General features: G+C 27.2%; 1 protein-coding gene across 1 annotated transcript; it reads left to right on the forward strand.

Annotated features, from left to right (window-relative positions):
- The first annotated feature begins 1,075 nt into the window (after positions 1–1,075).
- LOC113556578 lies at positions 1,076–13,882 on the forward strand. The gene is made up of 2 exons (XM_026961612.2): positions 1,076–1,389; positions 12,091–13,882. Exons 1-2 carry the CDS (start codon positions 1,339–1,341, stop codon positions 13,693–13,695), a joined length of 1,656 nt encoding a protein of 551 aa, XP_026817413.1. The 5' UTR covers positions 1,076–1,338; the 3' UTR covers positions 13,696–13,882.
- The last annotated feature ends 1,509 nt before the right edge of the window (positions 13,883–15,391 follow it).

The following is a 15,391-nucleotide window of genomic DNA, read 5'->3' on the forward strand; positions in this document are numbered from 1 at the left end:
TGTATACGTTACCATGTACCTCTATATCGTTCGGCGCAATATTAATGAATATGTAACCTTTTTGAATCCCATAATATTGTATTTTTTACCTGTGGTTTATGGTGTAATTGATATAAGTGCACATAACCAATAATATTTACCTCAAATGAATATCTATATATGATGTGTAATAAATCAATAGTTATGTTTTCGTACAATTGCATGCATGGTTGAATAGCCAACTATTATTTAAGATCAAAAAGTGGGAGACTATTATAGGTTATTACAGCTTTACTGTTACAACAGTAAGTGCCGAGTGTACCTCGTCATTGAGCAAACACTGTAATGTATGTGTTAATTTTTAATTTAATGATAAAGCACTGCATTTATAGAAAATGCTTGTATAAATGTTTTAAGAAAATCTTTAAGTATTTAAAGATATTCGTTTTCGAGTTAAAAAAAAAAAAATCAATTTTGTCAAAAATTGAGTTTGCGTAAAAATCTTCATTTTTATAACTATTTTGAAAAAAAAAAAATTAAGAATTTTTGATTTTGTTTGAAAGTACCAACTAAATTAGATTTCCTACCAAAAATAACCCTTAAAGTTGAAAACCAAAGCATTTTTACAGTTTAAGTTTCTTAATTATTAATACATTTTATTTTTCTTTACGCGTTGTCGTAAATTTTTATCTATTTAATCATCGTGTTAGTAGTTCAATTTAAATAAAAAATGAAGCCTATCTAAACAATTAATTCAAATAATACTTGATTTTTATCTTATTATGAAGTTTGTAAATAAATTCAAGTAATACGTCCTACTAAAAATACATATACATTATATCTAAATATATTTTGTAGAAACACATCAAAAACGTATGTTTTCTAAATATTATGTTTTGGTTATTAAGTTATAACATAATGCAGTAGAAATAAATACCAAGACTTGAATAAAAGGAAAGAGTAATGACGTTCGGTTAAAAATTTACCTTTACGTCAATGAAACTGTTAGTTTTAAACGGAACTTGGTGAGAGGCGGCGCAGTAGTGGTAATAATACAACGACGTGAAGAAGTGGGATAACTCGTCGTATAATACTATTACACTAGAGACATATTACGTATCAATGGATTCGGTGGACTGTTGAGTATGTATACATCTTATACTGTAACCACTAACCGGCCAGTCGTATATTAGTGGCTGATACATTTCGGTCGCGGGTGTTCAAGATAAGTGATAAATAAACCGTATCGTTCGTATACCATTAGAAATATTAATACCAATCTGGTCTACAATATAACAGTGGTGTGTTTTATTTTATTTTGATACAAGTGCACACTTATAGTGTGATTTTTGGACTAAAATGATTCTTACACGAAAGCCGAGTCCTTTGCACCCGTCTAGACTGAACACGGTGAGTACATTTTTTTTTCAAACAAATTTTATTTTTCAAGAATATATCTAAAATAGAAGTGTATAATATTTTTTCAATGTTAAAAATCATATTGGACACTTTCACTTAGTTAATATACTCTTGATGACCATTCGTGGTATGGCCTTACGAGAGCGAGATTCAATATTATAACCCGAGGTAGTTGTAGAGAATAGAAACTAAGCCGGTTATATCTACTTGTTTAACACAACAATTTAGACTAAATATTGTTACATTTGAAAAGTCAGTGGTGCAGCTTTATACCTTTATTTATTTTGTGTAGGCTTTGGCTATACTAAATCAATTAGGCACATATTGTATTACTATATGTAGGGGTCACCAAAATTAATTCATACATTTATTAACTCTTTACTCTGCATTCACAAATATTAACGATTCTACACACCATCACTGCAGTAAATAATTCTGTAGGTAGATTACATAAATACTAAATTTAATGTATTCTTACATTGTTATTTGATATTTTAAATAGATAAAGTTATTAAAATCTGAAAATAATTAATTTAATTTAAATGTTTTTTTTTTGTATTAATAAAGTATTCGAATTAAAAATTAAATAATTATAATAATATATACTTATTTTAAATTGCATTACATGAATTATATTGTTTATAACTTACATCTATGTGAAATATGTAGTATATTATAATATAAACTAGTTATGACTATATTAATTTATATTCTGAGCGGAGCGATGAATGATTGATTTTAAAATTATTTTTTATTTATATCTGCCAACACCTTTTGAAAAGCGTAAATGCTTAAATTTTTAATTTTGATATCATTTCTGGAATTAAAGTGAATCTAATTATTATCTAAGGATTCAGAGGTAAACCTTTTTCAATATTTTCGTTAATAATTCAGAAAAATAAAAAAAATAAAAATAGGATAAACTGGAATTTTTATTCAAAACCAGTTTTTAACAAAATCCACTTTCTTATTTTTTATAATTAAAAAAAGCTTTACTATACTTGATTAGAAATTTACATAAAAAGTTTTTGATAGCTTTTTCTATTCATTATATAATTTAAAAATATTTTGAATATTTTTGAGCTACTTATTAACATGTATCAAAAATCAATAACAATAGTAATTAATTTATACTATTTTAATAACTAAATATTAATAATAATATAAATGCAATGTGTTCGGAAAAAACTAATCTTGTCATATTACTAATAGTAAAATAAATTATTATATAATAACAATACAAATACACCTTAATATATGCTTAGTATTTCATATTATAGACTGGACTGACAGACAGTTGTCTTCGCCCGGAATCATATTTCGTATGCAATGATTTATTATACACTAAAGTGATTACCCAATTACTAGTTATGTTCCGCACCTACTGTAAAACGGAGTGACTATCTACTTCTCCTTTTATTATCTTGTAATATTATTAATTGTTTTTGTTATACAATTTAACATTGACTTTTATAAAATGAACCGAACTTATAGATGATACGATTGAATAATTCAATAAACTCATGTTTCTATTTTTATTGATATGTTTTGAAATATTTTTAATTTTCTAATGATTACACTACGTGTATAATAATAATAATAATTCGACTTCATAAATTTAGTTGATTGCAAGTGATACAATTGATCTTCCGGTTTCCCTAATTATAATATAAGTACTAAAAAAATGTATGGTATTTAACGTTAACATGTATTTACCTGTTTCAATATTGGTATTAATTGGTGTTATGTCGTGCATATCTATAGGTGCTATATAGCTATAGGTAAAATTATTAGCGTATCAGTTATATTTTTATTATATTTTATCATTTAATATTTTTACTACAAATATTAACATTACAAAATGACACATCATTGATTGATAACAATGTTGTGTGGAATTAAGGTTAGATAGTTGATAATATTTATTAAATTCAAGTTATTAACAGTATACATTAACAAAATATAACTTTGATTTAGTTTAAAAAAATAAAATACGAAAAACGCATACTCAATAAGTTATATCTATACATGTTTAATATTATTAAGCTTTACCTAGACCTCATATTTTTCCAATACTTAATCTAAAAATTTAATTATTTAATAAATGTACATTATATATTGATTTATTTTTAATATGTACGTATTTATAATCATTAATAATAATAATTATTAGTAAATTATAACATATAAATATATTGTTATTTAATGATGTTTCAAATAAATAAAAAGAAGAACTTTTGAAATCTCAAACGTTTTCAGTAATGTCATCTCAAAAAAGAGGAAAAACGATGATAAATGTTTCTCAAGGGATGGGATACAAAATAGGGGTCTTCACTATGGCATTTATGAAATTGGAAAACTGACTTTTATAATTTAAACTCTGAGTTTCTGTGATATATAATATGAACGTAAGATTGTATTTGATACAAGTTAATTTTTTTTTTAAACACGATTTTACTAAAATATGTATAAATAAATATGGTAAAAGTTACAGTTTGCCATAATTTAAATTAGTCTTGAGAATAACTTATTTTACGTATGTATACAGTTTTATAATAAATAGCGATGTTCAGATTGTAGTGTACAAATTACCTACACATTTCTATTTTATAATTACAATGTAAGAACATTAAGCAGACATTTCTTATTTAATATAATCTTATTCTAAAACAATAATAGTTATAAATTATAATTTTAGGTTTTTTGAGCATGCTCAATGATTCATGTTTAAAAAAAAATATGTTCAATTTTTTTCAAAATTTCCCATGACTGATATCATTCAATTATTACGAAAATATATACATACACAAGTTCGTCATAAAATGTGTTTAGCGTTATTGTACAATTTACACCAGTGTTAAATTATTCAAATATCTAGTGTAAAAACTAAATATAATACGTAAATAACAGTAAAATATGTGTAAGTCTACACAATTGATTAATACCGAAATTAATACACTGTGATAGCATTGAAATATATATATATTTAACAAATATTATTAGTATTTTAAACTTTATCCGTCATAAAAACTAGCTATTACCTAATGGTATGACTTCATCGTTTGGAAACGGTTTGATTTTATTGTACACGAAATTGATATAACGTAAACAATGTTTGAATCCACGAAAAATCTGACTAACGCTTTGATCAATCATCCTATGACTATTTTTATAATATAATAATATACGTCATATTATTGAGTATCGCTATAGAACCTTTGCAATAATATGTATAACTTATATATTGTAACTCGTCAAACATGAACAGAAAGACCTGATCGAGCGTGAGTTTGTTTTTAAGTGTTAATATTAAATTTAGTAATATCATATTGGCCATCTATCCCGTAGGATACGATGTTCATGAAAAATTTTCTCACAAAATCATAACAACGTTATAAATAAAAACGTAACATTGTTTCAATAATTGTAGTACAACGGTTATTGTATACTATCCGTAACTCGTGTAATGCCACGCGAGAGGTCTATTCAATTATGATAGAGCACATGCAGTCTTAATAGGTTTACTATACCCACTCATTAATAATCATAATTAAAATTAAAATAACAGAGTGTTTTATTTTCCCATGATAACTATGCAATAAGAACGAACGAACAATAGGTATTTACGCATCATAATCATTGCTCAATACTTACCACTTTCTCCGCGTTCCTTCGCGCATATCGTACCGTGTATAGCTACTTATGGTTATTACAATACTATCATCGTCATCATCGTCGCTGTTATTACATAATATCACAATACCGTATATTCCGCGTGTCGGGTAAAAAGTCGTCGCGTTCTTATCATCGCGGTCGACTGATGACGACCCCGTTGCCGCCGTATACCCATCGGAATATTATATTATATTATAAGTATACGAGAATCCGCCGCGCCGTCCGGAATAATTAATTTTTCTCTTATTGTTATTAAATACCACACGGCTATAGAGCGAACGCATGAGATATCCTCGTGTTTACCAGACGCATTTTTTTATTTTAAATTTTTTAATGTTTGATCACTTCAAGGACATCGGGTCAACTGAGCAAAGCGCGATTACGCAAGACGATGGTTTATTATTTTTTATTTTTTAACGGTTTTTCGAAACACTCATAACGTTACGTTCGTCGAATTCTAACCGTGATTCGTTACCAATAATGTATTATAATAATTATACTATATAGGTATTAACCTATGCATCATAATGCGTTCGTGGGTATAATATACGTCTAGTGCACTCTGTTCACATAACGAGTAAAGCCGCTTTTTTAAATATATGTTTTCATTATCGACATTATATACACTTTCACCGTATACATGACCTTAAGTCTTATACAAGTGCATCGAACTTCGCGTTTCTCACATTACTGCGTTAAATACCTACATCAATGGCCACGTGCAATTATAATATTCTAATGTTTCTAGCAACATATACATAAGTATACATATCACATTATAATATATTCTAATTGGGATAGTGATTTGATATATTTTATAGTAAATACATAATAGTATGATATATATATATATATATATATACACGAATACATATTAACTAATATCGCAATTAATAAATGCAATGATTAATTTAAAGACATTATGTCTGCATCGTCTTACATCTAATGGTAGACAATCCATGGTAGTACTGGTAGCATAACATTATCCTTGGGAATTGAATAATATATCAAAATAACTCACACAGCACTTTCACTCATTTCACTTTCTAACATGAGTAAATACTATCCGCGTTGTCGCATGATATCTATAATAACATACAACAAATGCAACAACTGCAATATTGACGATCGGGTTTGATGAAACTGTTAAAAATCATAGTTTCCCAAACAACATAATATTATAGTATTGTATTATATATTACGTGTATCTTTGTGTTTTTTATGACTATAGTATGTCTGGTCTAAACTGTTATTACCGTCAATGATATGGCACTATTATACAAATTATAATGTATAATACCTTTGTACTAACCTATTTTGTTTTATTGTTTGTTCATTGACACTACCAGCATTTATCATTTTTAACGTTCTCTGCCCGTTATAAAATATACCTTTGTACTATTTTGTTTTAAAGATGAAACGAAACGACTTCCTCATTAATAAATTATTCAAACAGTTATTGACTATGTAGTTTTTGTAAGCATTTACGGGTATTTACGGTATGTAATGATGAATTTACATATTAAAAAAAAAGCTAAAACAAATTATAATGACATAGGTATTTTAGTTCAAATGTACTCTAATAGACTATTGGCAAATCATTAATAAATATTTATAGAATATAATATTATATACCTATACTTCACATTTTTTTTAAAAAATAAGATCGGTGAGCTCCAATTAGCGCTTTAATCAATTAAATCAAACAAAACCGGGAAAGTTGCTCAGCTGTTATAATATAGTAGGTGACAGGTGTCGAATGTTACTCGTCATTGAGTATAGCCATATAGGTTACTGAAATGGATATGTTCAATTTTAATTTTAATATAAATCGGCGTATGTGAAGGCTTCTTCGAAGTTCTTACGAATAATATGTTTTGAATTTTAAACCAGAATGGTAATTACTTCCCCCTCATTTTAATTGTTTTTCTAATTATACAGAACAGTAAAGGGTATTTTTCTTTTGAGTATAAAATTAAAAAATAGGATGGTATTCGAAAATTAAGATATTTTCTACAACAAAATCACTAAATACAATATTATAATGATTATTGGTGGTTAAGAATTTTAAAATAAAACAAAATTTGTTACAAAGCTTAATAATTGTTTTAAGATTAGTCAAGCTATGTATTATACTATGGATTGCTCTGTTTATTATATTTGAGTAAGAATGTTATAGTCAGGGTTCAGGATTTATAGCACTTAAAATCATTAAAATAAGCGCATAAAAACATAATTATAAACGCTCAAATAAGAATTTAAAAAACTTAAATTTGTGCAAAAATATTTAATAAAAAAAAAAACTTTCTTATTACATGATAAAGTAGGTACTAGACATAATTTGTAACAGTGCTAAAAATAATATAATTAAAAATTACAAAAAAAATTGAAACAAAATGATTAGGAAAAGTTTAAACCAAAAATAAATAAAATAAATCTTTACATTATAAAAAAAATCAAACTTCACTTTCGAGACATTTTGCCTTATTGTTTATAGATTTTCCGAGGGATTTTCCGAAAACATCATAAAAATTAGAAAAACAGGTCAAAAAAGCAACAAAAAAAGCACTTTCAAATTTCATAATTGAATGTGTTGTAACATGATATACACTTCCATAGCGCTCTGCTACATTTTAAGTCAATCCATAAAAATAAGCAAATGGTTTAAGTCTCTAGCCCTGGTTATAGGTATATATTAAGACGATTAAATTGAAATATTATAGGAATCTAAAAATGTACATTATTATATATTAATATGGGAAAACATACAATATAAATAATATACCCGTTAGTATCTTATAACTAAAAATGTGAAAAAGATAATGGAATTTCAATGTTCAAACTATTTAAAAAAAAAATAGAACACCCCAGGACACCGTTTAGTATGCATTATATTCTGCATTGATAATTATTTTTTTTATGTTCTAACGTAAATATACATTTTTTAAAAATAAATTTTTTTTTTTTTTTTATAAAAGCGAACAATATTGATATTTTGTCTTTTAATAATACGATCGTTTATCAGTTTTTATCTAGACCTATATGTATATTGTATATATTAAATATCCATGGACGTGAATTGAAATCTAATATAACCTGTACATCAACCTGATATTTAAATAAACATTATAAACTCTAATGAGCCTAACGACTTATGAAAAATGTATCTGTTTAAAGTTTATTAAATTATAATTTCCACATTTCTCTTTGAAATTATATATTTTTATGCAAATATACTTATATTTTACTTCAGTTCTTTTTCGGAATGACTTTCGTCAACTAACTTGTTGGCATAGAAGGTTATTTTAAAATTTCTCTTTTTATGTTTCATTTCTCAAGGAAGATTTGAGAATACATAATATATAGTTATAGTAAGGTATATACATAGTTTAAATATATAACATTGTGAAAGTTGTATCTAGTAAAACAGTTTGTATTAAAATAATTTAGATTTTGAGTAGAGCAATGAATGCATTGGTTTAATACTAGTGTGTTGTTCTTATTTTTTATTCTGTTATTTTTTTATCTGATGTTTATCTTTTAAGTAGAAAACTTCTGACTTTGAAAAAGGTTTCAGGTAGTAAATAAAATCTAGTTTGTACTTAGGGAAATAGTACATTTTAAAATAATCGGATAATGGATTGGCAAGTGGGTACCGTTTTGCTGTAAATTATAGGTGTTGAATGATTCACTGTAATAGCATAATGGATGATGTATTATATTTCAATTCGATAATATGTGAGTATACATAGGGTGTAACAGGACTATTTAACAAATATAGTAACATTTTTAATGGAAGTTTGTCAAAAAGTCTTGTTACACATTATATTATACAAAAATGATATTGAGAGGAAACTGTCTGAAAACCTATATTATTATCGTATTTATGTTTTTGGATATAGCTACTAAATTAATTTATTTTACTATGATTTAATTTAAAAAAAAAATTTCGCATTTATTATATTATTAGAATCTATTTAATTATTGTAATAATATGATATTATTATTATTGTAATTTACTCTTGAATTAATGATACCTTACACTAAATAATGTAAAATAGTGTGAATAGGTTCATATAGTAAATAAATAATAGCTTAATATGAATCTGCATATTTTGATAATTTTAACGCGTATAATACAATTCGTGGTACCTTGATAATTAATAAAAGTTTTAAATCCATATGGATAATGATTTTGAAAAAAAAAAAATAATATCATTATACATGGTTAAAACACCTGATTTTGTCTAATTTCGAACCACAAATATACCTATTATTATATGTTAACGTCTAACAATAATGATGTCACTACATTTTTAGATTTTTTTAGTTCGAGTATGAATTAATTACGAGAAACATTGTATTACATTTTCATAATTTTTACCTTAGCTATTATAAAAATAAAAATAGAAGATTTTATAGATTATTACTACAAAGTACTAGTTTGCAAATTTCAATTTTTCGTGATTTATCAATATATTCAAAGAATTTCATAAAAATTTAAACTTCAAATGCATATAAAAAAAATTGTGCCTATCACATCTGAATTTTTATAATTCTTACAGATATAAGAACATCTTTTATAGGATATTGTGTTGTTATTATTTTAATTTTGTTTTGACCGAATTAATTTTTAATCGATATTCATGGAAAAATTTTATAAAAAATTTGTAACCGATATTCACAGAATTAAAAAAAAAAAAAACAGAAATTTTTCGTGTCTATAAATAGCTCAATAAGAGTCAAAATGTTTTGACAATTTTATAATAAATAAAAAATTATAATATAAACATTTAGTGAACATTTAAAGAATCTACGAATATTCGTTTTTGAATTACAACAAAAAAATAAAATTTACTCTATCAAAAACTGGTTATGCATAAAAATTCCCGTTTTTCTTTAATTTTTTGTTTATTTTATGGGTTATTTTAATTAATACGGATAATTTTTAATTTTGACCTCTCTAAAGAGTCTAAAGTAAACTTGCTAAACTTTTCATCCAAAATCACCCTTAAATTTGAAACTCAAAGCATTTTATTAACTACTTATCGTGTACGTACGCACACACATACACACAAAACATAATCAATGTAAAATTAATACATTCATCGCTCCGAAAAATCAAAAATAGACGGGAAAGTTAAATAATCATTGCTGTTTACTACGTGTCAATTGTCGACTATACTTCGTTATTGGGAAAGTCACTGCAGTAGTCCGTAATATATTAAATTTGAATTCAATCACAAATCACTGTAAATAATATGTTCAAAGATTCTGAGCTATGACAATCTATATGCTTATGTTATTATAAGACTATATTTCATAATATTATACGTTTTTTGACGTATAACGTATTTTAGTAATTCATTTTACTATTAGCGTATTATGGTAGCCTGTAGGTATAAATGTATAAAATTATGTTTTCAATTAATTTTTTGTTAGCTTTCATAGTGATCGAGAAAAACAAATCGAGAAATACAAGAATTTTAATGTAAAACAAGTTTTTATCAAAATCGTTTTTCTTGTTTGTCAACAATATATTTTTATCTTCAAATGCATATAAAAAATTATTTTGGGTTTACGCTTCCAGTGCTTCCGCTATAGTGACCTACTCGATGGCGATGTACACTTGACATGTCCTATTGTACTTCAGAGCGCTTACCCACTTGACGGCTTTTTCGCTTTCTTTATATTGGATTTTTTTATTTTTATTGTAAGTGCCTATACATAGTTACACAATATAAAACTGATGACATTTAACCCATAATTTATTGTTAGACAAATATAATTTTTTTAGTGTTGTAAAACCCTATTTTATTACATCGCAAGATTTACACTTTTTTTACATTTTACTACGTTACATTGTTAATTGATGTAATAATATTGTTTATGCTAAACACGTATAATTCCACGAATAGTTAAAAATATTGTTATTTTAATTAAAATATTATATTATTGTTTGACATCTAGGTATGACATACATAAACAGAAATAACAAGTGTTTTACCACGAGAGGGCGTTACTATATTCACCTAGTATTATAATATTTTATTCGACTTCGTTCTAAAAGTATAGATAGTGCTACAATGTTTGCATTTTAAAACATAATAATATGTATGGTATAACAAATTAACACTGAATAAGGTTAATATTAATAAGTTAAGTACACACACGTTTTAATGTAATTTGTCAAATGCGCACATCAATGATTGAATAGAGAATATCAAATAATATGTGCATTTTATTTAATTATCGATAGATGCCTACTTATTTGGTAGGTACTAAGCAGTTTATACAATTTAATACAAATTCATGAATAAATAAATATGTTTAATATAAACAATATTAAACATTTATGTTTTTCTTAAAATAATTTACTTTGAATTATTAATAATAACTAAAAGAGATTATTTCTTAAAGCTGTAATAATGCTTCAATATTTATGAAGTTGATAAGTTAATGGTTAGGTAAATCTAACCTGATGACAAATGTTTTAATTACCTAGTTGAATTATTATGTATAATTCTCAAATATTAAAAAAAAAAAAATACTTTTTATTAGCAATCCCATAAATATAGTTATTGACTGATATATTTTAATTTCCTACGGTATACGAATTAAGAGTAACTAATTTTCACTTTTTTTTTTAAAGAATATTAGATATAGGATTATCAGTAGCTCGTATATTATATTATAATAAATAGAGACTTACCAACTATCAAATTAATTTACGATAGGTACTTATCTGATAGATTATATGCTATGTTATTAACACTTACGAATAGGTAACTACTTACTAAAAAATTAATTAATCACATTCAAAATAAGTGACTTAACATTGTTAATGTCATTAAACTATTGTTCAAGGTCTTTCAATTTGTTCTAATTATATTTATTTACGTTACAATCATATAAAATACTTTCACCCGCTTTCGACCTTCATTTTATTTATTTTTACGATTCCTGTTTATGTTAATTTATTGGCAAATCTAATAATATTTGTATATCTTGTTTTAGGCTACTGCACTGTTGCTAGTTTTTATTTCACTGGTACGTGGTTTCCCGTTAAATGGACAACAACTCGATTCTGCAGTGGAAGGCGTACAGAAATATTTGGAATCATCTGGTTTTCCAAAAATGACTCGTGGTGAAGTTTTGGATTTTTTAAACGATTTTTCAAAGAACTCTCGAGTAAGTCGTTCAGATAATAATGCACTTAATGTGAAGAAAGACATTACGTCGTACGTCACACCACAATCTGATTTCGAGTACTCAACAACACAAATGCCACATATACATAATGATGCGACGGAAAATAAAACTCCGGCACCAAAAATCCCTAATGGTGAATCACCACTTAACTATGGATACCCAATGAGCATAAATAAACAAACAGACCAGTCACCGCCATCGTCCACGCCAACTATATTTGTGACAGTGCAAGACGGAAATTTAACAAGTGATAAAAGAACTGAAATTATGTTGCAAGCAATGCAAGAAAGAAATGCACATAAAAAAAATATCGGCCCTTCTGTTGATTTAAATGCATATACTAAGTTTAAGAAAATCCCCGAAGCCAGAAATTTGAAAATCGACGATGATATGAAAGATTTTCTCAACAATTTCGGACTATTAGACACTCCGAAATCGGGTAAATCGATTGATTTAAAATCCAACGAACCACTAAGGCGAAATGACGATGCCGCCGTTACAGAAACTGTGGACGAAAAACTATTGAAATCAATTCTGGCCGAAACCGGCAATAGTGGAGTAAACATATCGGAGTTTCAACCGCTGCTCGAAAGTGCATCGACCTCCAGGGACCATGTGTTCAATCCGTCCGACTCCAACGTCAAAACTGTAGATATTAACAGGATAGCGAAAATAGTGGCAAATATACGACTGTTGACCGATGACAACAATACTGTTTCACTGTCACAGGATGCTATTCAAAAGAAATTGGAAAACATAACGGAGGCGATATCTGCTATTGATCAACCTACCGATAACAATAGTGCATTTAACGGGTACGAAGTGTTCTTCGACGATAATTCTAAAGAAATCGATTCTGATCTGCCTGCGTCACAATTTGTCCCGGAGACTCAAACTTTGACTAAATCACAAAATCCACCTGATCCTCTGTCCACCGATGAACTTCAAATGCTGCTGGAAAAGAATAAAAACGACGTGAAACGTCAACAGCCAGCGAACGATACGTCCATAGCGAATACCTCAACCTCTACCGAAGAATCAATACCTGTCGCCACGTCATCAGAAGCTGTTGTAACATCTGTAGTCACTGATTCGTCTTCGGAAGCAACGTCGATAGAAGTAACGTCCGGCGCCAGCGCAGCAAGAGATTCTTCTACAGTAGCTGATACAAACCCAAGTCTATCCCAGTTGGCCGAATCGTTTGGCGGAGGCGAGACCGCCAGTAATCCACCGCCGGCAATCGATGAATTGAATACACCTTCACCCGAACGACCTAAGAACGGTTTGTATTTCTATGTGGACTGGAACTCGTTTTTGACAGTTAACGGAGGTCAAAAAAATCAAGTTAACTTGAGGTTTGCGCCGAAAGCTGGGAACCCAAATCATTTTATCAAGGTCAACGTACCATAATCAATTCTAGACGCTATTAAATTATTAATCTAAATAATACATATTATTATGTTTGGCTCTTTCCGAGATGCCGTTTACTAAATACGCTGTACAGTTGTACTATTTATTATATAATTGTAAATATAGTTTTAAAAATAAAAAAAAAAACGTGTTTTATACCTAAATATATTTATGTCGTTGAAAAAAACCTACGCCTTTATTATGCTCGTATCATTTTTTTTTATACATATAATAATTATTTGAATTTAAAAAAAAAAAAAAGTATAAGAATATATGTATGTTTGAGTGGTGCCCATAAAAATTCCCGGCCCCTAGACACCACTCGAAATTTCCTTTTGAAATTTTACCAGCTACAAACAAATAGTGAATAAAAATACCACGCAAGTGCCAACAAACGAATGCATTGCCCGTTCGCGTAATAAGTGCTAACCCTCCATTAAAATATTTCTTCAATTCGCCCCTAGGTTTAAAGCCCCGCCCATGTTAGTACCGAGTAACGACTTTTTTTTTTCCTATTTTATATGCCAGAATAATTATCCGCATTAATAATGCCACTAATGAGATCGAGAGGAAGTGCTGCAGTACCTATACCTACGTATATAGTCTATATAGGTACCTACGACACGTAATATTACGCGCGGTGCAATCACTACAACGCACATTATTATTTAAAAGTATTATATCCGTACCTATACACTATGCGTTAATGTATATCTATCGTTATAATAATATAATATATATCACTAGATTATAACATTATATTTATATATACGTATAAAATAATACTATTGATTATACACCTTATAGAAAATATTTTAACACACGAGTACTTGTGCATAATAGTTGTGATTTATAAAAACGTAAAACATTTGCAGTACTTGATGGATGCATTTATCGTTTATCCTGATACCAGCCAGAGTAGTATTGCAAACATTATTTTGTTGACCATAATAACCAACGTGAATCAAATACACAGATTAATAACCACAGTTGTGAAACAATTTCTACTTTTAAGTTAGCCTATATGTAGTTAGTACTTATTATTATAACAATTTCAAAACTTCATTAAAATAATTTAATATTTCTTACACTTATTTTATTTATATAAGTGGATACCTACATATAGTGTCACTTATTGTCAACATTTCAAATTCAACACTCGACACTACAAAGTACATATACTTACTAAGGATTTAAAGCCAAAAAATAATGGTGCAAGTTAGTATTCAAATTTTAAATATTAATAATCTAGAATTTAAAATAGGAATAAAATATTTTTTGATTTACAGTAATTTAAATCTGTACATTTAGAAGCGAAAACATTTCATAAACAATTTCACAACAGGCTAACTACTCTCACTTTAATCATCTAATCGAAAGTTTCTAGAAAACCCCTCAAGGATGACTTGAGCGAATTGATGACGTGACATGATAAAGTATTAAACTAAAACATTATACAAAAAATTAAAAAATCAAGTTAAATATATACATTTATAACACATATTAAATAAAATAATTTATTAAAATCACATTTGTGATCAGTGTAATCAGTGGGTGACTTCTTTTTCCAAAACAATTTATGTTTATATTTCCTTGTTACTATAGTACTTATATGCCTAATAATTGTGTCTTGAGATAGGTACAGTTGTACATTTTACTAAACTAAAAATTAAATAATTTTTTTTAAATATGATTT

This window comes from Rhopalosiphum maidis, chromosome 1, assembly GCF_003676215.2.
Source record: "Rhopalosiphum maidis isolate BTI-1 chromosome 1, ASM367621v3, whole genome shotgun sequence".
Lineage (NCBI taxonomy): Eukaryota > Metazoa > Arthropoda > Insecta > Hemiptera > Aphididae > Rhopalosiphum > Rhopalosiphum maidis.